The 23,292-nt window shown below is 39.9% G+C and overlaps 3 protein-coding genes and 1 pseudogene across 6 annotated transcripts in view; 2 read left to right on the forward strand and 2 right to left on the reverse strand.

Moving 5' to 3' along the window:
• Positions 1 to 1,436: 1,436 nt before the first annotated feature.
• The window catches only part of LOC127906329 (rho-related GTP-binding protein RhoF-like), a 46,820-nt gene continuing 24,964 nt past the window's right edge, over positions 1,437 to 23,292 (reverse strand). For 2 of the 3 annotated variants that reach the window (XM_052458054.1, XM_052458053.1), the window contains exons 2-4: positions 3,237 to 3,346; positions 2,262 to 2,396; positions 1,437 to 2,050 (exon numbers count right to left, since the gene is read on the reverse strand). In XM_052458054.1, the coding sequence (XP_052314014.1) occupies positions 1,886 to 2,050; positions 2,262 to 2,396; positions 3,237 to 3,346 (410 nt within the window). In that variant the 3' untranslated portion in view covers positions 1,437 to 1,885. Of the gene's footprint in view, positions 2,051 to 2,261; positions 2,397 to 3,236; positions 3,347 to 5,064; positions 5,215 to 23,292 lie in introns of those variants that run through there. The other variant, XM_052458055.1, reaches the window with a different exon arrangement.
• On the forward strand, positions 3,804 to 11,569 carry LOC127906024 (transmembrane protein 120B-like; annotated as a pseudogene).
• Positions 12,364 to 16,139, reverse strand: LOC127906331 (rho-related GTP-binding protein RhoF-like). 2 transcript variants are annotated; one of them, XM_052458057.1, is made up of 4 exons: positions 15,990 to 16,139; positions 14,163 to 14,272; positions 13,188 to 13,322; positions 12,364 to 12,976 (listed from the first exon to the last, which is right to left on the reverse strand). In XM_052458057.1, exons 1-4 carry the CDS (start codon positions 16,063 to 16,065, stop codon positions 12,773 to 12,775), a joined length of 525 nt encoding a protein of 174 aa, XP_052314017.1. In that variant the 5' UTR covers positions 16,066 to 16,139; the 3' UTR covers positions 12,364 to 12,772. The 2 variants fall into 2 exon arrangements, with proteins under 2 accessions (XP_052314017.1, XP_052314018.1); XM_052458058.1 differs by lacking the exon at positions 15,990 to 16,139 and adding an exon at positions 14,522 to 14,540.
• LOC127906326 (transmembrane protein 120B-like) lies at positions 14,820 to 22,498 on the forward strand. Its single transcript, XM_052458047.1, has 12 exons — positions 14,820 to 14,977; positions 16,680 to 16,798; positions 16,915 to 17,031; positions 17,130 to 17,189; positions 17,279 to 17,374; positions 17,472 to 17,561; positions 17,697 to 17,762; positions 17,939 to 18,000; positions 18,915 to 19,007; positions 19,592 to 19,655; positions 20,139 to 20,207; positions 20,440 to 22,498. Exons 1-11 carry the CDS (start codon positions 14,915 to 14,917, stop codon positions 20,161 to 20,163), a joined length of 855 nt encoding a protein of 284 aa, XP_052314007.1. The 5' UTR covers positions 14,820 to 14,914; the 3' UTR covers positions 20,164 to 20,207; positions 20,440 to 22,498.

A 23,292-nucleotide genomic window follows, 5' to 3' on the forward strand; every position in this document is an offset into this window, starting at 1 on the left:
AAATGATTGGCAATAATGTCTTGAGCACGAATGTGCTGGAGTGATCAAGTGTATTTAACTCGGCTGACATACATGGTATGTATAGTAACGCGTCCACTCTGAACTATGTACAATTCTCAAGAGTTTTTGTACCCATTTTCAGCATTTAATTTTTTACTGTTATTAGATGTGCATTTGAACAAAGTCTAAACTTGTATTACTTAGTGACAGGGCTTTCTAAATGCCTTATCTCTCACTGTAGCCTGTCACAATTGCGTGATGTATGTTTTTGTTCCATTTGGAATCAAGTGTTATGTTATTGGGGAAAATGTAAGGTCTTGGACTTTTAGTCTTTTCATTAAAAAAAAATCTATTGTACTCTCGAAGGGAACCACTTTTTGTTACACTTGTAGGAAAAAGCTAAAGCATGTTATTGAATTTCACATTTTGGTCTAATGGTCAGCTGTCAAATCTGCCACAATGCAGTACACAACAGATCCTATTTCCTCATGTATTGTTAGTTTGGTTTAATGTTCATGTCATGGATTGTCCTAAGACTAACTTGTGCCTGAATGTACACCTGTAACAAGAGACACTGGACAAAATCATTTAATTTATGCTGTCTCTTACTGCTTTTTCACACTGTATACATGGCTGTAAGACAAATAAAACATCTGATTAAAATATTTTGTCATGTCTTTTCATTATGTTTAGTTGTGTCATTTAATTGATTGGGCTGATTTATTTTCAACATGACCTATGTTAATATTGAATCAGCTTCGCTTGATGGTAGCTGTTCCCTCTTGGGGGAATATACTTATGTCAGAGCCATTTATTTACATACATGGATATATATGGCTCTGTGTAATGTAATGTGTTTCTTTCCTAAACATACATATCAATCAGCATGTCCATATTATTCAGTTATCTAAGTAGGAAACACTGCCTTGTCTTTTTTTATAGCATCCACCACTAGTGGGCACTGTCATTTAATTTAGTGACCTGCAATAAATATTTGTCCAGACTCCAGCTTTGAAAGGAGCTCATTTCTAACAGCTTTCAACCACAGTACATTGCCCTGACAATATAAAAGGTGCAGCATCACATTGTACTCAGATGGTGCACTGTGTATCAACATGCTTAGTAAGCACGGTCACTGATTAGTACTTATCATCCACTGCAGAAAGGGTAAGCCGCTTACATGAACATATGTAACGGATATTTTCCCTGAGTAGGTAGGTATCCATTAACAGACAACTTCCTGAAACAAATCTTGCCAGGTGATAGTGATCAGTGGACCAGAGCTGTGAGGAAGAATTATTCAAGGTAACACAGTACATTAAGTAGGTCAGTGCCTCGTCCTAGAAATGGAACTGCTACAAAAAAATGTTTTACAAATCAACCACTCAATGATCGTGAGAGATGTTAAAAAAATAAACACCACAAAAGGCCAGCAATAGGCATAAGTTCTTTATAAAAGTAAAAATAGAAATTCAGTAATTGATAAAAGGATATTTGAAAAAAGGTATATGAAGTACAATCTCAATCTGCTTTTATATGCCAATTTACACCCTGGTCTAACGTAGCTAGTAATTAACAAAACCACTCTAGAATCCCAGGATAGAGCTTGTGCCATAGAACTAGCAGGAATTCCATCTCTATCCTAGCAGATCTTAGTAGATATTAGTTCAGTGTTCAATATCATTGTTCAGATCCCAAAGGCATGAATTGGTTGGGGATAGAACAGGCTCTTCTTGAAATTGAATTAGGATGACCCAGGATGTGGCAAGCAGTTGTTTATAATAGACAAGCAGCAGAATGTGTAGCTTTGGCATGTAAGACCAGAGGACAGTGTCCCCTGTTGTGTCAATGGACTTCAAGCCTCTGTCCTTTCACTAGAACGAGGTCACAGGATGACACAATGCCTCTTCTTCGTACGTTGTCTTGCTCTGCGGCTTGATGCCAGGGCTTTTTTGGTGGCATCTCTGAAAATGTCCTCTACGTTCTCCCGGTATTTGGCTGAACACTCTAGATAAAGCTCAGCACTCATATGCCGCCTGGTCTCCTCACCCTGTGGAACCAAACAATGAGCAGTCACTGGATGACAGGGAGTACTGGACCAGAATTGGAGACTGGTAAACAGGGCAAAGCAGAGAAGGTTTTCTAGGATCAAGCATTTGAAAGCCATTATCCATAATTCAAATGAAATGGTTAAAGTCAAAGCACCACACCTCAAGTTATGTGTATAAACCCTGTCATCAGGGGGACAGGTTGATCCTCACCTGTGTGTAAGTGATGGGAGCCTGGTCCATGGCTTTTAGCCTCCTGGTACGCTCCTTATCCTTCCTCAGGTCAGTCTTACAGCCAATCAGAATGACAGGAACATCGCGACAGAAGTGGTTCACTTCCGGGTACCACTGTGTGAGACAGCAGAACACAATAGTGAATGTAGAGGTAAGAGGTCAAGTTAGGAAGGATCTCAAACTGTCACATTGGGATTACACTCGGGATCATGGTGTTTGCATACTGTGTGTGTGTACTGTTTTCATATTTTCATTGACTGGACCCATAAACAATTAACGCTAAGTTTCATCAATGACCAAACAGAGGAAACAGATACTAATAAAATAGCCTACAAAAATACTACATTGACAGGTTGTTTGGTTTGGCTCTACGTCTACCCAGGTATCGGTTCTACAAGTAGGCGTGTTTACCCCCTCCCTTGCTGTAATGGTTTGTGCTTACAAAGTCTCACTCTGACTGCATTCCCCTTGACTTTATCACATGGCATGCATTTATGGCTCTTTATTGACATCTCCCTGCTCATTGAGGGAGGCTTCCAGCACATTCCCGTCTGTTTTTCAGGCCAAGCCACTGGGGTCAAAGTTCATGTGCTCTGGTTGAGTCACAAGTAGCGAACAAAGTCAAAGGAATGTACACAGTCACATCAAAGTCAATCTCCAACAATCATTCATCAAATTCCTGCCTAGATGTGATGTCTAACCACATAAGTGGTGAACTCGCAATCGCTTTCCCACCTCTCTGTGGTGACTAATGTTGTGATTGTTTATTTGTACCGACAATACTCACTAGATCTATTATGCACTGTACCGGGATCCTAGCAAAACATGCAGGCCCTTAAATTCACTGTGGTTAGCTGCTTACTTAGTGTTGGCTGTTGTTGGGCAGAATATGAATGTCATTGGCTGTCACTGGATAATGTAATATCGTAGATTAATCATGATCAATGAGCTTACCTTGATTAAGACATTTTCAAAACTGGTGGGGTTGGTCACATCATAACAAACTAACACCAGGTTGGCATTCTGGTATGAGAGTGGCCTCAAACGATCGTAATCATCTTGGCCTGAAAAAATGGACACACAAATACACTCAATGTAAACTAGGATAGGATAAGTAATCCTTCTCACCCCCCCCTTTTAAGATTTAGATGCACTATCGTAAAGTGACTGTTCCACTGGATGTCATAAGGTGAATGCACCAATTTGTAAGTCGCTCTGGATAAGAGCGTCTGCTAAATGACTTAAATGTAAATGTAATGTAAATGTCTGTGACCAAGCGTTCTATCCCCATAGCAACCAACTTGTATAGACGTACACATTTTCCTGTCAGCGTTTGCGCTGAGTCAGTAACATTTTTAGTTCTTGTAAATGTATTATACTGCTCTTCAAATCATTATCCAAAACATTTTTCTCAAACAGTAATGTGAAGCTGTTATTGTAGTAGGTGTTCCTGTCTAGTATTAATATTTCTGCACTTTTAGAAATGTGACGTCACGAATGGACATTTGAATATTTGGGCGGTCTGACGCATGCGCGCAGCGTGACATGGAAAAATAATCTTGAACAGCTGTAGCTACCATTCTTATTATGCCTCAGTGGTAGCTACCAAAAAATACAACTGTCTGCGGCTGTACTGTAGCCATCTGGAGGTTCTGTACAGGGAGTCGGAGGAAGCGAAATAGCTAGCTCGTGCCGCTAACTGTCACAATGTCCCTGCAAAGGTGTCAAACTGATTGGGAAGAAATTGACCAAGAGTATCAACAATTACAGGTAGGCCTATGTGAAGCCTGTTTGACAGCTAGCTAACGTTAGTGCGTAGCGTGACGTGTACTACCGTCAGTTCGGCAAGAGAGGAGACGATATAGCTACGATTGTCAACTCAGTTTAGTAGATTGCTAGCTAGCCTGTTAGTTCGTTTGCTAGCTAGCTGGTTCAGTTAACCTTTTGTCAAATTAGTATGCTGGGTTATCGGATAACGTTATAATTGTACACAATATTTTGTATTCAGGAACTTTCTAATATAATTATGCTGAACAAAAATATAAACGCAACATGTAAAGTGTTGGTTCCATGAGCTGAAATGAAAGATCCCAGAAATGTTCCATATGCACAAAAACTTATTTCTCTCAAATTGTCTACAAATGTGTTTATATCCCTATTAGTGAGCATTTTTCCTTTTCCTAGACAATCCATCCAGCTGACAGGTGTGGCATATCAAGAATTATACAGCATGATCATTACACAGGTGTACCTTGTGCTGGGGACAATAAAAGGCCACTCTAAAATGTGCAGTTTTGTCACAACACAATGCCACAGATGTCTCAAGTTTTGAGGGAGCGTACAATTGGCATGCTGACTGCGGGAATGTCCACCAGAGCTGTTACCAGAGAATTTAATATTCCTTTCTCTACCATAAGCCACCTCTGTCGTTTTAGAGAATTTGCAGTACATCCAACCGGCCTCTCAACCGCAGGCCACGTATGGTTTTGTGTGGGCAAGCGGTTTGTTGAAGTTAACGTTGTGAACCATAACCCCCAAGTGCCCCATGGGGCGGTGAGTTTATGTTATGGGCAGGCATAAGCTATGGACACTGAACACAATTGCAATTTATCGATGGCAATTTGAATGCAGAGATATGTGATGAGATTCTGAGGCCCATTGTTGTGCCATTCATCCGCCGCCATCACCTCATGCTTCAGCATGAAAGTGCACTGACCCAAGATCTGTATACAATTCCTGACATCTGAAAATGTCGCAGTTCTTCCATGGCCTGCATACTCACCAGACATGTCATACATGGAGTACGTTTGGGATGCTCTGGATCGACGTGTTAGACAGTGTGTTCCAGTTCCCGCCATTATCCATCAACTCCATACAGCCATTGGAGAGTGGGACAACATTCCACAGGCCACAATCAACAGCCTGATCAACTCTATGCGAATCAGTCAAATGACTGATTTCCTTATGAATTGTAACTCACTCAGTAGAATCTTTGAAATTGTTGCATTTTATATTTTTGTTGGGTATAGTATCCTGGGGTATGCAAGTCAGGTTTACTTGAATTGGTGCAGCTAGCTAGATTTTAATATATGGAAATTTGGCCAGTGACTGGCAAACGTTAGCTCGTTAACTAGCAATAATAGCTTGTTGAGGTCATAATAACAAGCAAGCAAACTAGCTAGCTCAGGTTGATAACAATGATTAGTAGCTAGCTAGTTGTTTTTATAGTGAAATCTCCCAAATTGTAACCTTGGCGCAGTTAAATCAGTCAACCAATGCAGGTATGTAGCAAATAAGGGTCACTTTACCCAGGGTGCAGTGGCTTCTTTCCCTCTCATTTCCTTCTTGACACCACTTGAAAGGACAGGATAAGTTCAAAATAAAATAATTGCCGATTTGACAGTCTCTGCTATCAACATATTTGAGTACAGATGAAACATCCTTCGGTAATTTATTTCCATTTTATTTATAGGAAACTCACAAAGTGTACAGGCAGAAGCTCGATGAGCTCACCAACCTCCAGGCAACATGCAGCAGTGCCATTAGTAAACAGCGGAAGGGTCTAAAAGATCTCGGGCACAGTCTGTGCAAGTAAGTAGCCTACTCTTAGTGCTGTCAGTTGACACAGAATGGTTGTCTTATTTTCTTGTACCAAAGGTCCCCATAAGTAGGACCTGAGGGTTTAAAGGTTTAATTTTCTTCGACAGGTGCACAAAAACAAGTGATGAGAAAGAAACGGAACTGATCAAAGACATCCAAATGCAAATTAAAGACAAAGAGAACTTCTTCTTTGATATGGAAGCCTATTTGCCAAAGAAGAATGGGTCAGTGTATTTGATGACTTGATTATTACATATTTTGGTTACAGATGTTGCCATATGAGGGTGTCAAAGCATATTGTAAAATGTTTGTCTCTTTTCAGATTGTACTTAAATTTGGTGCTTGGCAATGTGAATGTAACACTTCTCAGCAACCAGGCAAAGTAAGTGTGCTTTAACAAAATATCTGTATTCAGTCACATCCCCATGGTTTCTGCTTATGACCCCCTGTTTGTTCTATTCTCTGGAGCAGATTTGCCTATAAAGATGAATATGAGAAGTTCAAGCTTTTATGACAATAATCTTGATGTTTGGGGCCATAACCTGTCTCTTTTTGCTCAATTACCGGTGAGTTGGCTATGTTATGCATTTGATGTTTCCTTGCAGCATCTTTTAATGTTTCATCAAAGCGAAGTAGTTGTAAATGTCTGTTTTGTTGTTGCAGTGTCACAGATGAAATCTTCAACTTCTTGCTGGTTTGGTACTACTGCACTTTGACCATAAGGGAAAGCATCCTCATGAGCAATGGGTCCCGGTGAGCTACTAAGCTTTTTATGTGATTTTTTTATTTATTTATTAATTTTTTTACTCTGTGAGATCAAAATACTTTACCAGTGTGCCTACCAAGTTATGCTTCTTTATTCTAATTCCACTCCATGTGTCCTTTCAGGATCAAAGGGTGGTGGGTTTCCCATCATTATGTCTCTACCTTCCTATCAGGTGTAAAGCTTACCTGGTAAGTGTTTTATTTTTATTTTTTTAAACTTTGAACACTTTCTTTGAATTGCTGTTGGTCAAAAGCAAAACATCTGTTGGCAGTTGCCTTCAAAGGTTTTCTGACAAGCAGTTTGATTGATTAACGTTATCCCATCACCTGTATTGATTGGTTCCTCTGTTTGCTTCTTCTCAAAGGCCAGAGGGGTCCATGTATCAGATGTTTAGAAGTCAATTCCTTGCATTCTCCATTTACCAGAGTAAGCATCTACTTTTTCTATTTATACTGAACAAAAATATAAATGCAACATGTAAAGTGTTGGGCCTATGTTTCATGAGCTGAAATAAAATATCCTAGAAATCTTCCATGTGCACAAAAAGCTTATTTTCCACAAATGTGTTTACATCCCTATTAGGGATCATTTCTTCTTTGCCAAGATAATCCATCCATCTGACAGGTGTGGCATATCAAGAATTAAACAGCATGATCATTACACATGTGCACCTTGAGCTGGGGACAATAAAAGGCCGCTCTAAATGTGCAGTTTTGTCACACAACACAATGCCACAGATGTCTCAAGTTTTGAGGGAGTGTACAATTGGCATGCTGACTGCAGGAATGTCCACCAGAGCTGTTGCCAGAGAATTGGATAGTCCTTTCTCTACCATAAGCCACCTCCAAACGTAATTTTAGAGAATTTAGCAGTACCTCCAACCGCAGACCATATGTAACCACGTCCGTCAGCCCAGGACCTCCACATCCGGCTTCTTCACCTGTGGGATTGTCTGAGACCAGTCACCCAAACAGCTGATAAAACTGAGGAGTATTTCTGTCTGTAATAAATAACTTTTGTGAAGAGAAACTATTTCATATTGGGTCGGTTTGGCTCCCTAGTGGGTGGGCCCCTGCCCAGTCATGTGAAATCCATTGATTAGGACCTGCTGAATTTATTTCAATTGACTGATTTCCTGATATGAACTGTAACTCAGTAAAATAGTTGACATTTTTGTGTTGCGTTTAATAGTCTTGTTACGTAACTATTGTGTTGAGGAAAAAAATCAAAACACAATACAGCCCAAATTACTGTAATGTAAGTGCATGTCATTGCTCAAACATTATTGGTTGTAAAGGTGTTTCATACATATTATATTTATCCATCCTTTTGTTTTTCAGGCTTTGTGCATTTTCTTCAATATTACTACCAAAGTGGCTGCTTATACCGGTTACGAGCTTTGGGGGAGAGAAATCAGTTGGACCTCACAGTGGGTAAGATGAGCTCCTTTTCAGTTAGGAAAGCTTCTAAGGCTTGCTTTTTGGTTATGACTTGGGAAACCCCTGTGGGCTTTTGAACCATTTACAAGACAGTTGTGTGTGTTAATAGTTGTTGCAATAAAGTGGGCCACAAGCAACCCCATGACTACAAAAATGGGACGACGGTGGGGTTTTACCATTAAGCAAGTTGTTTTTCTTCCATGTTGAGTGAAATCCCAGTTGTCGGAATACCTTGCAGAACATCACACTCTTTGAATCTCAAGTTTTCCTTTCTACTGGCCAAAATTGCAATTATGATATACATTTCTCTAGTTTATTTCTATCTGGCTGACCACAGAGAGCTGATGGATAACATCTCACAATCAGTTTGCAGCTGCCCCTTGAACAGAGTATTGGTTCTGACATACAGAATGTTTAGCTCTGTTTTTGCTATAGCTTACTGTATTATCCTTACCATAGTGTGTCTAATGATTAACCTGTACCCTTGACAAAGCTTTTTAAACTGGATGTAAACTTTCTGTAGTTTGTGCCTTCCACATTTTCCACCATTAGTATATGTATGCGTGTCTGTTTTGCAGAGGGGTTTCAGTCATGGATATGGAGAGGGCTCACCTTCCTCTTGCCATTTCTCTTTTTCGGCCATGTAAGTCAAACACCAGACCACCACGCAGCTCCTCAATATGGGTTCAGTTCAGAGGTTGTTTACATTTATTCCACCTTTCTACTACTTTCAACTCAAGACATTGACGTATCAGGCTTAATATCTTTTCTCAACAGTGATGAACTTAAACACAATTGTATTAATTGGTCATCCAGGGATGAGGTCGGGTTAGTCTGGGTGTGTGCCAGTGTGTTTCACACAGACTGGGATGAGAGTGGGGTGGGGAGACGGTCAACTGAAAGTAAGAGGTTATTGCAAAATCTGTTACTGTTGTAAATAAAGTCTGCCCAACATGACTGCAAGGCTTTAATTGTGTTCCTTATTCCAGTGAATAAGATGGTTATTTCTGCTGTTTATACATTTACATGTACACACTCCAGGGTAAGCTTCCATGCTCGTGTGCTTGAATAAGGTTTCAGGTCTTGGACTGAGCTTTTCTCTCTCTCTCCAATCCCCTTCACAGTTCTGGCAGCTGTACAATGCTATGACTCTGTTTCGGTTGGCAGGACATGAAGACTGTAAAGAGTGGCAGGTAAGGACAGAAATACTACCCTACAATCTCTAAGTCCATTGTTTTCAAATACAATACAGTACAACATGTCTCTACTTCCAGCCCGTCTTGTGCAAGCTCGTCTAGAATTTTCTTGTAACCTATGCTCGTTACAAGACTTCTCTCTGACGCTGGAAGTTTAACCTTGTGATGTCATTATACTAAATGTCATGAATACATGTCATTCCTAGTGCCTTTGTTTGTATCTTTTCAGGTATTTATGTTGGCACTGACATTTCTTGTCCTATTCCTGGGGAATTTTCTCACCACATTAAAAGTTGTTCATCAAAAGATCCAGGAAAATCCAGAAAAGGTGCAAAAGCAGGAGTGAGAGAGTCTGACTACAGCTCAGAACTCCAAGTGGCCAGTAACCAATAAGCAAAAGGGCACTTTGACACGCACAGCCGATGGAAAGATGGACGGCAGAGGGTTTGTGCCAGGAAAAGACAGAGCAGAGAGACCAATGTGTCTCGGACCGTGATGACAGCTGCAACATTAACCAATAATCTTGGCTGAGTGTGCTTTTGTTTCCGATAACCTGTCAATGTCCTTGCTACACATGCAATCACAACACAGAGCAGCTTTCGTCTGGCAGATGAACCACTGCGATCCTGGACCATTTGAGGCTTGATCCTTTTAGATTTAGTGAGTGGACAGACTAATTATGGTGTTGATGTTTTTAGGTCGGAGCATGAACTACATGTACAGAGAGCCACTCTTCAAACTATATGCAACTCAACAAAGACAAGTAGCATTAGGTCAGGGTTTCCCAAACTCGGTCCTGGGCCCCTCCAGGTGCACATTTGAGTGTTTTCCTAGAATTACACAACTAAATCAAATAATCAAAGCTTGATGATGATTAGTTGGGTATTTGAGTCAGCTGTGTAGTGCTAGGACAAAAACAAACGTGTACCTAGGGGGGGCCCATGACTGAGTTTGAGAAACCCTGCATTAGGTCATGAGAAAAGGTGAGTACCTATAAAAGTATATGTAATGTGTGGTCATGTCACTACTTCACATAACTGTTATCGGTATGGCATATTCGAATACGTCCAGGGCACAGCCATTTTTTCACTGTTATTTGTAACTACAAGTGTCTGTCGTTTTGATGTTTTTCAGTAAAGATGCATTGACCTATATATTTCTCCCGGTGTGCTGTTGAAAGTTAACCCATTTGCTTATTTCTGGATAGTGACATGTCTATATTATATAAACTAAAGCCTGCTTCTTATTTCAGCAAGGTACCAGCCAGGACATAACTGATCATACATTTACACATTTTTAAATGATGCGTATACTAAAGATACTGACCAGGTTTGAGTATACAAGGGTTTCTCTTCTGTAGTGGTCTGCACCTTGCTTAGCTGAGTGCCTGGTGGTGTAACATTTAAGACACAGTGGATTCAGCATAGAGACAAAAGTCCATATTTTTTTAAATCCTGTAATCTGGTTCAAAATGATAACTCTTTCAATTAATTATTATTTGAGAGACTTGTCCAAATCAGGTTGTGCAAGACGATGCTGGTTGTTTGAGTTCACCTTGATCACAATATGCTGTTAAGGTCCACAACAAACAATTGCTGCTATGAGCACTGGTACTGTGCACAAATGATTGGCAATAATGTCTTGAGCACGAATGTGCTGGAGTGATCAAGTGTATTTAACTCGGCTGACATACATGGTATGTATAGTAACGCGTCCACTCTGAACTATGTACAATTCTCAAGAGTTTTTGTACCCATTTTCAGCATTTAATTTTTTACTGTTATTAGATGTGCATTTGAACAAAGTCTAAACTTGTATTACTTAGTGACAGGGCTTTCTAAATGCCTTATCTCTCACTGTAGCCTGTCACAATTGCGTGATGTATGTTTTTGTTCCATTTGGAATCAAGTGTTATGTTATTGGGGAAAATGTAAGGTCTTGGACTTTTAGTCTTTTCATTAAAAAAAAATCTATTGTACTCTCGAAGGGAACCACTTTTTGTTACACTTGTAGGAAAAAGCTAAAGCATGTTATTGAATTTCACATTTTGGTCTAATGGTCAGCTGTCAAATCTGCCACAATGCAGTACACAACAGATCCTATTTCCTCATGTATTGTTAGTTTGGTTTAATGTTCATGTCATGGATTGTCCTAAGACTAACTTGTGCCTGAATGTACACCTGTAACAAGAGACACTGGACAAAATCATTTAATTTATGCTGTCTCTTACTGCTTTTTCACACTGTATACATGGCTGTAAGACAAATAAAACATCTGATTAAAATATTTTGTCATGTCTTTTCATTATGTTTAGTTGTGTCATTTAATTGATTGGGCTGATTTATTTTCAACATGACCTATGTTAATATTGAATCAGCTTCGCTTGATGGTAGCTGTTCCCTCTTGGGGGAATATACTTATGTCAGAGCCATTTATTTACATACATGGATATATATGGCTCTGTGTAATGTAATTTTACAACTAAAAAATCATGTGATGTGTTTCTTTCCTAAACATACATATCAATCAGCATGTCCATATTATTCAGTTATCTAAGTAGGAAACACTGCCTTGTCTTTTTTATAGCATCCACCACTAGTGGGCACTGTCATTTAATTTAGTGACCTGCAATAAATATTTGTCCAGACTCCAGCTTTGAAAGGAGCTCATTTCTAACAGCTTTCAACCACAGTACATTGCCCTGACAATATAAAAGGTGCAGCATCACATTGTACTCAGATGGTGCACTGTGTATCAACATGCTTAGTAAGCACGGTCACTGATTAGTACTTATCATCCACTGCAGAAAGGGTAAGCCGCTTACATGAACATATGTAACGGATATTTTCCCTGAGTAGGTAGGTATCCATTAACAGACAACTTCCTGAAACAAATCTTGCCAGGTGATAGTGATCAGTGGACCAGAGCTGTGAGGAAGAATTATTCAAGGTAACACAGTACATTAAGTAGGTCAGTGCCTCGTCCTAGAAATGGAACTGCTACAAAAAAATGTTTTACAAATCAACCACTCAATGATCGTGAGAGATGTTAAAAAAATAAACACCACAAAAGGCCAGCAATAGGCATAAGTTCTTTATAAAAGTAAAAATAGAAATTCAGTAATTGATAAAAGGATATTTGAAAAAAGGTATATGAAGTACAATCTCAATCTGCTTTTATATGCCAATTTACACCCTGGTCTAACGTAGCTAGTAATTAACAAAACCACTCTAGAATCCCAGGATAGAGCTTGTGCCATAGAACTAGCAGGAATTCCATCTCTATCCTAGCAGATCTTAGTAGATATTAGTTCAGTGTTCAATATCATTGTTCAGATCCCAAAGGCATGAATTGGTTGGGGATAGAACAGGCTCTTCTTGAAATTGAATTAGGATGACCCAGGATGTGGCAAGCAGTTGTTTATAATAGACAAGCAGCAGAATGTGTAGCTTTGGCATGTAAGACCAGAGGACAGTGTCCCCTGTTGTGTCAATGGACTTCAAGCCTCTGTCCTTTCACTAGAACGAGGTCACAGGATGACACAATGCCTCTTCTTCGTACGTTGTCTTGCTCTGCGGCTTGATGCCAGGGCTTTTTGGTGGCATCTCTGAAAATGTCCTCTACGTTCTCCCGGTATTTGGCTGAACACTCTAGATAAAGCTCAGCACTCATATGCCGCCTGGTCTCCTCACCCTGTGGAACCAAACAATGAGCAGTCACTGGATGACAGGGAGTACTGGACCAGAATTGGAGACTGGTAAACAGGGCAAAGCAGAGAAGGTTTTCTAGGATCAAGCATTTGAAAGCCATTATCCATAATTCAAATGAAATGGTTAAAGTCAAAGCACCACACCTCAAGTTATGTGTATAAACCCTGTCATCAGGGGGACAGGTTGATCCTCACCTGTGTGTAAGTGATGGGAGCCTGGTCCATGGCTTTTAGCCTCCTGGTACGCTCCTTATCCTTCCTCAGGTCAGTCTTACAGCCAATCAGAATGACAGGAACATCGCGACAGAAGTGGTTCACTTCCGGGTACCACTGTGTGAGACAGCAGAACACAATAGTGAATGTAGAGGTAAGAGGTCAAGTTAGGAAGGATCTCAAACTGTCACATTGGGATTACACTCGGGATCATGGTGTTTGCATACTGTGTGTGTGTACTGTTTTCATATTTTCATTGACTGGACCCATAAACAATTAACGCTAAGTTTCATCAATGACCAAACAGAGGAAACAGATACTAATAAAATAGCCTACAAAAATACTACATTGACAGGTTGTTTGGTTTGGCTCTACGTCTACCCAGGTATCGGTTCTACAAGTAGGCGTGTTTACCCCCTCCCTTGCTGTAATGGTTTGTGCTTACAAAGTCTCACTCTGACTGCATTCCCCTTGACTTTATCACATGGCATGCATTTATGGCTCTTTATTGACATCTCCCTGCTCATTGAGGGAGGCTTCCAGCACATTCCCGTCTGTTTTTCAGGCCAAGCCACTGGGGTCAAAGTTCATGTGCTCTGGTTGAGTCACAAGTAGCGAACAAAGTCAAAGGAATGTACACAGTCACATCAAAGTCAATCTCCAACAATCATTCATCAAATTCCTGCCTAGATGTGATGTCTAACCACATAAGTGGTGAACTCGCAATCGCTTTCCCACCTCTCTGTGGTGACTAATGTTGTGATTGTTTATTTGTACCGACAATACTCACTAGATCTATTATGCACTGTACCGGGATCCTAGCAAAACATGCAGGCCCTTAAATTCACTGTGGTTAGCTGCTTACTTAGTGTTGGCTGTTGTTGGGCAGAATATGAATGTCATTGGCTGTCACTGGATAATGTAATATCGTAGATTAATCATGATCAATGAGCTTACCTTGATTAAGACATTTTCAAAACTGGTGGGGTTGGTCACATCATAACAAACTAACACCAGGTTGGCATTCTGGTATGAGAGTGGCCTCAAACGATCGTAATCATCTTGGCCTGAAAAAATGGACACACAAATACACTCAATGTAAACTAGGATAGGATAAGTAATCCTTCTCACCCCCCTTTTAAGATTTAGATGCACTATCGTAAAGTGACTGTTCCACTGGATGTCATAAGGTGAATGCACCAATTTGTAAGTCGCTCTGGATAAGAGCGTCTGCTAAATGACTTAAATGTAAATGTAATGTAAATGTCTGTGACCAAGCGTTCTATCCCCATAGCAACCAACTTGTATAGACGTACACATTTTCCTGTCAGCGTTTGCGCTGAGTCAGTAACATTTTTTAGTTCTTGTAAATGTATTATACTGCTCTTCAAATCATTATCCAAAACATTTTTCTCAAACAGTAATGTGAAGCTGTTATTGTAGTAGGTGTTCCTGTCTAGTATTAATATTTCTGCACTTTTAGAAATGTGACGTCACGAATGGACATTTGAATATTTGGGCGGTCTGACGCATGCGCGCAGCGTGACATGGAAAAATAATCTTGAACAGCTGTAGCTACCATTCTTATTATGCCTCAGTGGTAGCTACCAAAAAATACAACTGTCTGCGGCTGTACTGTAGCCATCTGGAGGTTCTGTACAGGGAGTCGGAGGAAGCGAAATAGCTAGCTCGTGCCGCTAACTGTCACAATGTCCCTGCAAAGGTGTCAAACTGATTGGGAAGAAATTGACCAAGAGTATCAACAATTACAGGTAGGCCTATGTGAAGCCTGTTTGACAGCTAGCTAACGTTAGTGCGTAGCGTGACGTGTACTACCGTCAGTTCGACAAGAGAGGAGACGATATAGCTACGATTGTCAACTCAGTTTAGTAGATTGCTAGCTAGCCTGTTAGTTCGTTTGCTAGCTAGCTGGTTCAGTTAACCTTTTGTCAAATTAGTATGCTGGGTTATCGGATAACGTTATAATTGTACACAATATTTTGTATTCAGGAACTTTCTAATATAATTATGCTGAACAAAAATATAAACGCAACATGTAAAGTGTTGGTTCCATGAGCTGAAATGAAAGATCCCAGAAATGTTCCATATGCACAAAAACTTATTTCTCTCAAATTGTCTACAAATGTGTTTATATCCCTATTAGTGAGCATTTTTCCTTTTCCTAGACAATCCATCCAGCTGACAGGTGTGGCATATCAAGAATTATACAGCATGATCATTACACAGGTGTACCTTGTGCTGGGGACAATAAAAGGCCACTCTAAAATGTGCAGTTTTGTCACAACACAATGCCACAGATGTCTCAAGTTTTGAGGGAGCGTACAATTGGCATGCTGACTGCGGGAATGTCCACCAGAGCTGTTACCAGAGAATTTAATATTCCTTTCTCTACCATAAGCCACCTCTGTCGTTTTAGAGAATTTGCAGTACATCCAACCGGCCTCTCAACCGCAGGCCACGTATGGTTTTGTGTGGGCAAGCGGTTTGTTGAAGTTAACGTTGTGAACCATAACCCCCAAGTGCCCCATGGGGCGGTGAGTTTATGTTATGGGCAGGCATAAGCTATGGACACTGAACACAATTGCAATTTATCGATGGCAATTTGAATGCAGAGATATGTGATGAGATTCTGAGGCCCATTGTTGTGCCATTCATCCGCCGCCATCACCTCATGCTTCAGCATGAAAGTGCACTGACCCAAGATCTGTATACAATTCCTGACATCTGAAAATGTCGCAGTTCTTCCATGGCCTGCATACTCACCAGACATGTCATACATGGAGTACGTTTGGGATGCTCTGGATCGACGTGTTAGACAGTGTGTTCCAGTTCCCGCCATTATCCATCAACTCCATACAGCCATTGGAGAGTGGGACAACATTCCACAGGCCACAATCAACAGCCTGATCAACTCTATGCGAATCAGTCAAATGACTGATTTCCTTATGAATTGTAACTCACTCAGTAGAATCTTTGAAATTGTTGCATTTTATATTTTTGTTGGGTATAGTATCCTGGGGTATGCAAGTCAGGTTTACTTGAATTGGTGCAGCTAGCTAGATTTTAATATATGGAAATTTGGCCAGTGACTGGCAAACGTTAGCTCGTTAACTAGCAATAATAGCTTGTTGAGGTCATAATAACAAGCAAGCAAACTAGCTAGCTCAGGTTGATAACAATGATTAGTAGCTAGCTAGTTGTTTTTATAGTGAAATCTCCCAAATTGTAACCTTGGCGCAGTTAAATCAGTCAACCAATGCAGGTATGTAGCAAATAAGGGTCACTTTACCCAGGGTGCAGTGGCTTCTTTCCCTCTCATTTCCTTCTTGACACCACTTGAAAGGACAGGATAAGTTCAAAATAAAATAATTGCCGATTTGACAGTCTCTGCTATCAACATATTTGAGTACAGATGAAACATCCTTCGGTAATTTATTTCCATTTTATTTATAGGAAACTCACAAAGTGTACAGGCAGAAGCTCGATGAGCTCACCAACCTCCAGGCAACATGCAGCAGTGCCATTAGTAAACAGCGGAAGGGTCTAAAAGATCTCGGGCACAGTCTGTGCAAGTAAGTAGCCTACTCTTAGTGCTGTCAGTTGACACAGAATGGTTGTCTTATTTTCTTGTACCAAAGGTCCCCATAAGTAGGACCTGAGGGTTTAAAGGTTTAATTTTCTTCGACAGGTGCACAAAAACAAGTGATGAGAAAGAAACGGAACTGATCAAAGACATCCAAATGCAAATTAAAGACAAAGAGAACTTCTTCTTTGATATGGAAGCCTATTTGCCAAAGAAGAATGGGTCAGTGTATTTGATGACTTGATTATTACATATTTTGGTTACAGATGTTGCCATATGAGGGTGTCAAAGCATATTGTAAAATGTTTGTCTCTTTTCAGATTGTACTTAAATTTGGTGCTTGGCAATGTGAATGTAACACTTCTCAGCAACCAGGCAAAGTAAGTGTGCTTTAACAAAATATCTGTATTCAGTCACATCCCCATGGTTTCTGCTTATGACCCCCTGTTTGTTCTATTCTCTGGAGCAGATTTGCCTATAAAGATGAATATGAGAAGTTCAAGCTTTTTATGACAATAATCTTGATGTTTGGGGCCATAACCTGTCTCTTTTTGCTCAATTACCGGTGAGTTGGCTATGTTATGCATTTGATGTTTCCTTGCAGCATCTTTTAATGTTTCATCAAAGCGAAGTAGTTGTAAATGTCTGTTTTGTTGTTGCAGTGTCACAGATGAAATCTTCAACTTCTTGCTGGTTTGGTACTACTGCACTTTGACCATAAGGGAAAGCATCCTCATGAGCAATGGGTCCCGGTGAGCTACTAAGCTTTTTATGTGATTTTTTTATTTATTTATTAATTTTTTTACTCTGTGAGATCAAAATACTTTACCAGTGTGCCTACCAAGTTATGCTTCTTTATTCTAATTCCACTCCATGTGTCCTTTCAGGATCAAAGGGTGGTGGGTTTCCCATCATTATGTCTCTACCTTCCTATCAGGTGTAAAGCTTACCTGGTAAGTGTTTTATTTTTATTTTTTTAAACTTTGAACACTTTCTTTGAATTGCTGTTGGTCAAAAGCAAAACATCTGTTGGCAGTTGCCTTCAAAGGTTTTCTGACAAGCAGTTTGATTGATTAACGTTATCCCATCACCTGTATTGATTGGTTCCTCTGTTTGCTTCTTCTCAAAGGCCAGAGGGGTCCATGTATCAGATGTTTAGAAGTCAATTCCTTGCATTCTCCATTTACCAGAGTAAGCATCTACTTTTTCTATTTATACTGAACAAAAATATAAATGCAACATGTAAAGTGTTGGGCCTATGTTTCATGAGCTGAAATAAAATATCCTAGAAATCTTCCATGTGCACAAAAAGCTTATTTTCCACAAATGTGTTTACATCCCTATTAGGGATCATTTCTTCTTTGCCAAGATAATCCATCCATCTGACAGGTGTGGCATATCAAGAATTAAACAGCATGATCATTACACATGTGCACCTTGAGCTGGGGACAATAAAAGGCCGCTCTAAATGTGCAGTTTTGTCACACAACACAATGCCACAGATGTCTCAAGTTTTGAGGGAGTGTACAATTGGCATGCTGACTGCAGGAATGTCCACCAGAGCTGTTGCCAGAGAATTGGATAGTCCTTTCTCTACCATAAGCCACCTCCAAACGTAATTTTAGAGAATTTAGCAGTACCTCCAACCGCAGACCATATGTAACCACGTCCGTCAGCCCAGGACCTCCACATCCGGCTTCTTCACCTGTGGGATTGTCTGAGACCAGTCACCCAAACAGCTGATAAAACTGAGGAGTATTTCTGTCTGTAATAAATAACTTTTGTGAAGAGAAACTATTTCATATTGGGTCGGTTTGGCTCCCTAGTGGGTGGGCCCCTGCCCAGTCATGTGAAATCCATTGATTAGGACCTGCTGAATTTATTTCAATTGACTGATTTCCTGATATGAACTGTAACTCAGTAAAATAGTTGACATTTTTGTGTTGCGTTTAATAGTCTTGTTACGTAACTATTGTGTTGAGGAAAAAAATCAAAACACAATACAGCCCAAATTACTGTAATGTAAGTGCATGTCATTGCTCAAACATTATTGGTTGTAAAGGTGTTTCATACATATTATATTTATCCATCCTTTTGTTTTTCAGGCTTTGTGCATTTTCTTCAATATTACTACCAAAGTGGCTGCTTATACCGGTTACGAGCTTTGGGGGAGAGAAATCAGTTGGACCTCACAGTGGGTAAGATGAGCTCCTTTTCAGTTAGGAAAGCTTCTAAGGCTTGCTTTTTGGTTATGACTTGGGAAACCCCTGTGGGCTTTTGAACCATTTACAAGACAGTTGTGTGTGTTAATAGTTGTTGCAATAAAGTGGGCCACAAGCAACCCCATGACTACAAAAATGGGACGACGGTGGGGTTTTACCATTAAGCAAGTTGTTTTTCTTCCATGTTGAGTGAAATCCCAGTTGTCGGAATACCTTGCAGAACATCACACTCTTTGAATCTCAAGTTTTCCTTTCTACTGGCCAAAATTGCAATTATGATATACATTTCTCTAGTTTATTTCTATCTGGCTGACCACAGAGAGCTGATGGATAACATCTCACAATCAGTTTGCAGCTGCCCCTTGAACAGAGTATTGGTTCTGACATACAGAATGTTTAGCTCTGTTTTTGCTATAGCTTACTGTATTATCCTTACCATAGTGTGTCTAATGATTAACCTGTACCCTTGACAAAGCTTTTTAAACTGGATGTAAACTTTCTGTAGTTTGTGCCTTCCACATTTTCCACCATTAGTATATGTATGCGTGTCTGTTTTGCAGAGGGGTTTCAGTCATGGATATGGAGAGGGCTCACCTTCCTCTTGCCATTTCTCTTTTCGGCCATGTAAGTCAAACACCAGACCACCACGCAGCTCCTCAATATGGGTTCAGTTCAGAGGTTGTTTACATTTATTCCACCTTTCTACTACTTTCAACTCAAGACATTGACGTATCAGGCTTAATATCTTTTCTCAACAGTGATGAACTTAAACACAATTGTATTAATTGGTCATCCAGGGATGAGGTCGGGTTAGTCTGGGTGTGTGCCAGTGTGTTTCACACAGACTGGGATGAGAGTGGGGTGGGGAGACGGTCAACTGAAAGTAAGAGGTTATTGCAAAATCTGTTACTGTTGTAAATAAAGTCTGCCCAACATGACTGCAAGGCTTTAATTGTGTTCCTTATTCCAGTGAATAAGATGGTTATTTCTGCTGTTTATACATTTACATGTACACACTCCAGGGTAAGCTTCCATGCTCGTGTGCTTGAATAAGGTTTCAGGTCTTGGACTGAGCTTTTCTCTCTCTCTCTCCAATCCCCTTCACAGTTCTGGCAGCTGTACAATGCTATGACTCTGTTTCGGTTGGCAGGACATGAAGACTGTAAAGAGTGGCAGGTAAGGACAGAAATACTACCCTACAATCTCTAAGTCCATTGTTTTCAAATACAATACAGTACAACATGTCTCTACTTCCAGCCCGTCTTGTGCAAGCTCGTCTAGAATTTTCTTGTAACCTATGCTCGTTACAAGACTTCTCTCTGACGCTGGAAGTTTAACCTTGTGATGTCATTATACTAAATGTCATGAATACATGTCATTCCTAGTGCCTTTGTTTGTATCTTTTCAGGTATTTATGTTGGCACTGACATTTCTTGTCCTATTCCTGGGGAATTTTCTCACCACATTAAAAGTTGTTCATCAAAAGATCCAGGAAAATCCAGAAAAGGTGCAAAAGCAGGAGTGAGAGAGTCTGACTACAGCTCAGAACTCCAAGTGGCCAGTAACCAATAAGCAAAAGGGCACTTTGACACGCACAGCCGATGGAAAGATGGACGGCAGAGGGTTTGTGCCAGGAAAAGACAGAGCAGAGAGACCAATGTGTCTCGGACCGTGATGACAGCTGCAACATTAACCAATAATCTTGGCTGAGTGTGCTTTTGTTTCCGATAACCTGTCAATGTCCTTGCTACACATGCAATCACAACACAGAGCAGCTTTCGTCTGGCAGATGAACCACTGCGATCCTGGACCATTTGAGGCTTGATCCTTTTAGATTTAGTGAGTGGACAGACTAATTATGGTGTTGATGTTTTTAGGTCGGAGCATGAACTACATGTACAGAGAGCCACTCTTCAAACTATATGCAACTCAACAAAGACAAGTAGCATTAGGTCAGGGTTTCCCAAACTCGGTCCTGGGCCCCTCCAGGTGCACATTTGAGTGTTTTCCCTAGAATTACACAACTAAATCAAATAATCAAAGCTTGATGATGATTAGTTGGGTATTTGAGTCAGCTGTGTAGTGCTAGGACAAAAACAAACGTGTACCTAGGGGGGGCCCATGACTGAGTTTGAGAAACCCTGCATTAGGTCATGAGAAAAGGTGAGTACCTATAAAAGTATATGTAATGTGTGGTCATGTCACTACTTCACATAACTGTTATCGGTATGGCATATTCGAATACGTCCAGGGCACAGCCATTTTTTCACTGTTATTTGTAACTACAAGTGTCTGTCGTTTTGATGTTTTTCAGTAAAGATGCATTGACCTATATATTTCTCCCCGGTGTGCTGTTGAAAGTTAACCCATTTGCTTATTTCTGGATAGTGACATGTCTATATTATATAAACTAAAGCCTGCTTCTTATTTCAGCAAGGTACCAGCCAGGACATAACTGATCATACATTTACACATTTTTAAATGATGCGTATACTAAAGATACTGACCAGGTTTGAGTATACAAGGGTTTCTCTTCTGTAGTGGTCTGCACCTTGCTTAGCTGAGTGCCTGGTGGTGTAACATTTAAGACACAGTGGATTCAGCATAGAGACAAAAGTCCATATTTTTTTAAATCCTGTAATCTGGTTCAAAATGATAACTCTTTCAATTAATTATTATTTGAGAGACTTGTCCAAATCAGGTTGTGCAAGACGATGCTGGTTGTTTGAGTTCACCTTGATCACAATATGCTGTTAAGGTCCACAACAAACAATTGCTGCTATGAGCACTGGTACTGTGCACAAATGATTGGCAATAATGTCTTGAGCACGAATGTGCTGGAGTGATCAAGTGTATTTAACTCGGCTGACATACATGGTATGTATAGTAACGCGTCCACTCTGAACTATGTACAATTCTCAAGAGTTTTTGTACCCATTTTCAGCATTTAATTTTTTACTGTTATTAGATGTGCATTTGAACAAAGTCTAAACTTGTATTACTTAGTGACAGGGCTTTCTAAATGCCTTATCTCTCACTGTAGCCTGTCACAATTGCGTGATGTATGTTTTTGTTCCATTTGGAATCAAGTGTTATGTTATTGGGGAAAATGTAAGGTCTTGGACTTTTAGTCTTTTCATTAAAAAAAAATCTATTGTACTCTCGAAGGGAACCACTTTTTGTTACACTTGTAGGAAAAAGCTAAAGCATGTTATTGAATTTCACATTTTGGTCTAATGGTCAGCTGTCAAATCTGCCACAATGCAGTACACAACAGATCCTATTTCCTCATGTATTGTTAGTTTGGTTTAATGTTCATGTCATGGATTGTCCTAAGACTAACTTGTGCCTGAATGTACACCTGTAACAAGAGACACTGGACAAAATCATTTAATTTATGCTGTCTCTTACTGCTTTTTCACACTGTATACATGGCTGTAAGACAAATAAAACATCTGATTAAAATATTTTGTCATGTCTTTTCATTATGTTTAGTTGTGTCATTTAATTGATTGGGCTGATTTATTTTCAACATGACCTATGTTAATATTGAATCAGCTTCGCTTGATGGTAGCTGTTCCCTCTTGGGGGAATATACTTATGTCAGAGCCATTTATTTACATACATGGATATATATGGCTCTGTGTAATGTAATTTTACAACTAAAAAATCATGTGATGTGTTTCTTTCCTAAACATACATATCAATCAGCATGTCCATATTATTCAGTTATCTAAGTAGGAAACACTGCCTTGTCTTTTTTATAGCATCCACCACTAGTGGGCACTGTCATTTAATTTAGTGACCTGCAATAAATATTTGTCCAGACTCCAGCTTTGAAAGGAGCTCATTTCTAACAGCTTTCAACCACAGTACATTGCCCTGACAATATAAAAGGTGCAGCATCACATTGTACTCAGATGGTGCACTGTGTATCAACATGCTTAGTAAGCACGGTCACTGATTAGTACTTATCATCCACTGCAGAAAGGGTAAGCCGCTTACATGAACATATGTAACGGATATTTTCCCTGAGTAGGTAGGTATCCATTAACAGACAACTTCCTGAAACAAATCTTGCCAGGTGATAGTGATCAGTGGACCAGAGCTGTGAGGAAGAATTATTCAAGGTAACACAGTACATTAAGTAGGTCAGTGCCTCGTCCTAGAAATGGAACTGCTACAAAAAAATGTTTTACAAATCAACCACTCAATGATCGTGAGAGATGTTAAAAAAATAAACACCACAAAAGGCCAGCAA

The sequence above is a fragment of the Oncorhynchus keta genome, chromosome 12 (genome assembly GCF_023373465.1).
Source record: "Oncorhynchus keta strain PuntledgeMale-10-30-2019 chromosome 12, Oket_V2, whole genome shotgun sequence".
NCBI classification, from domain to species: Eukaryota; Metazoa; Chordata; class Actinopteri; order Salmoniformes; family Salmonidae; genus Oncorhynchus; species Oncorhynchus keta.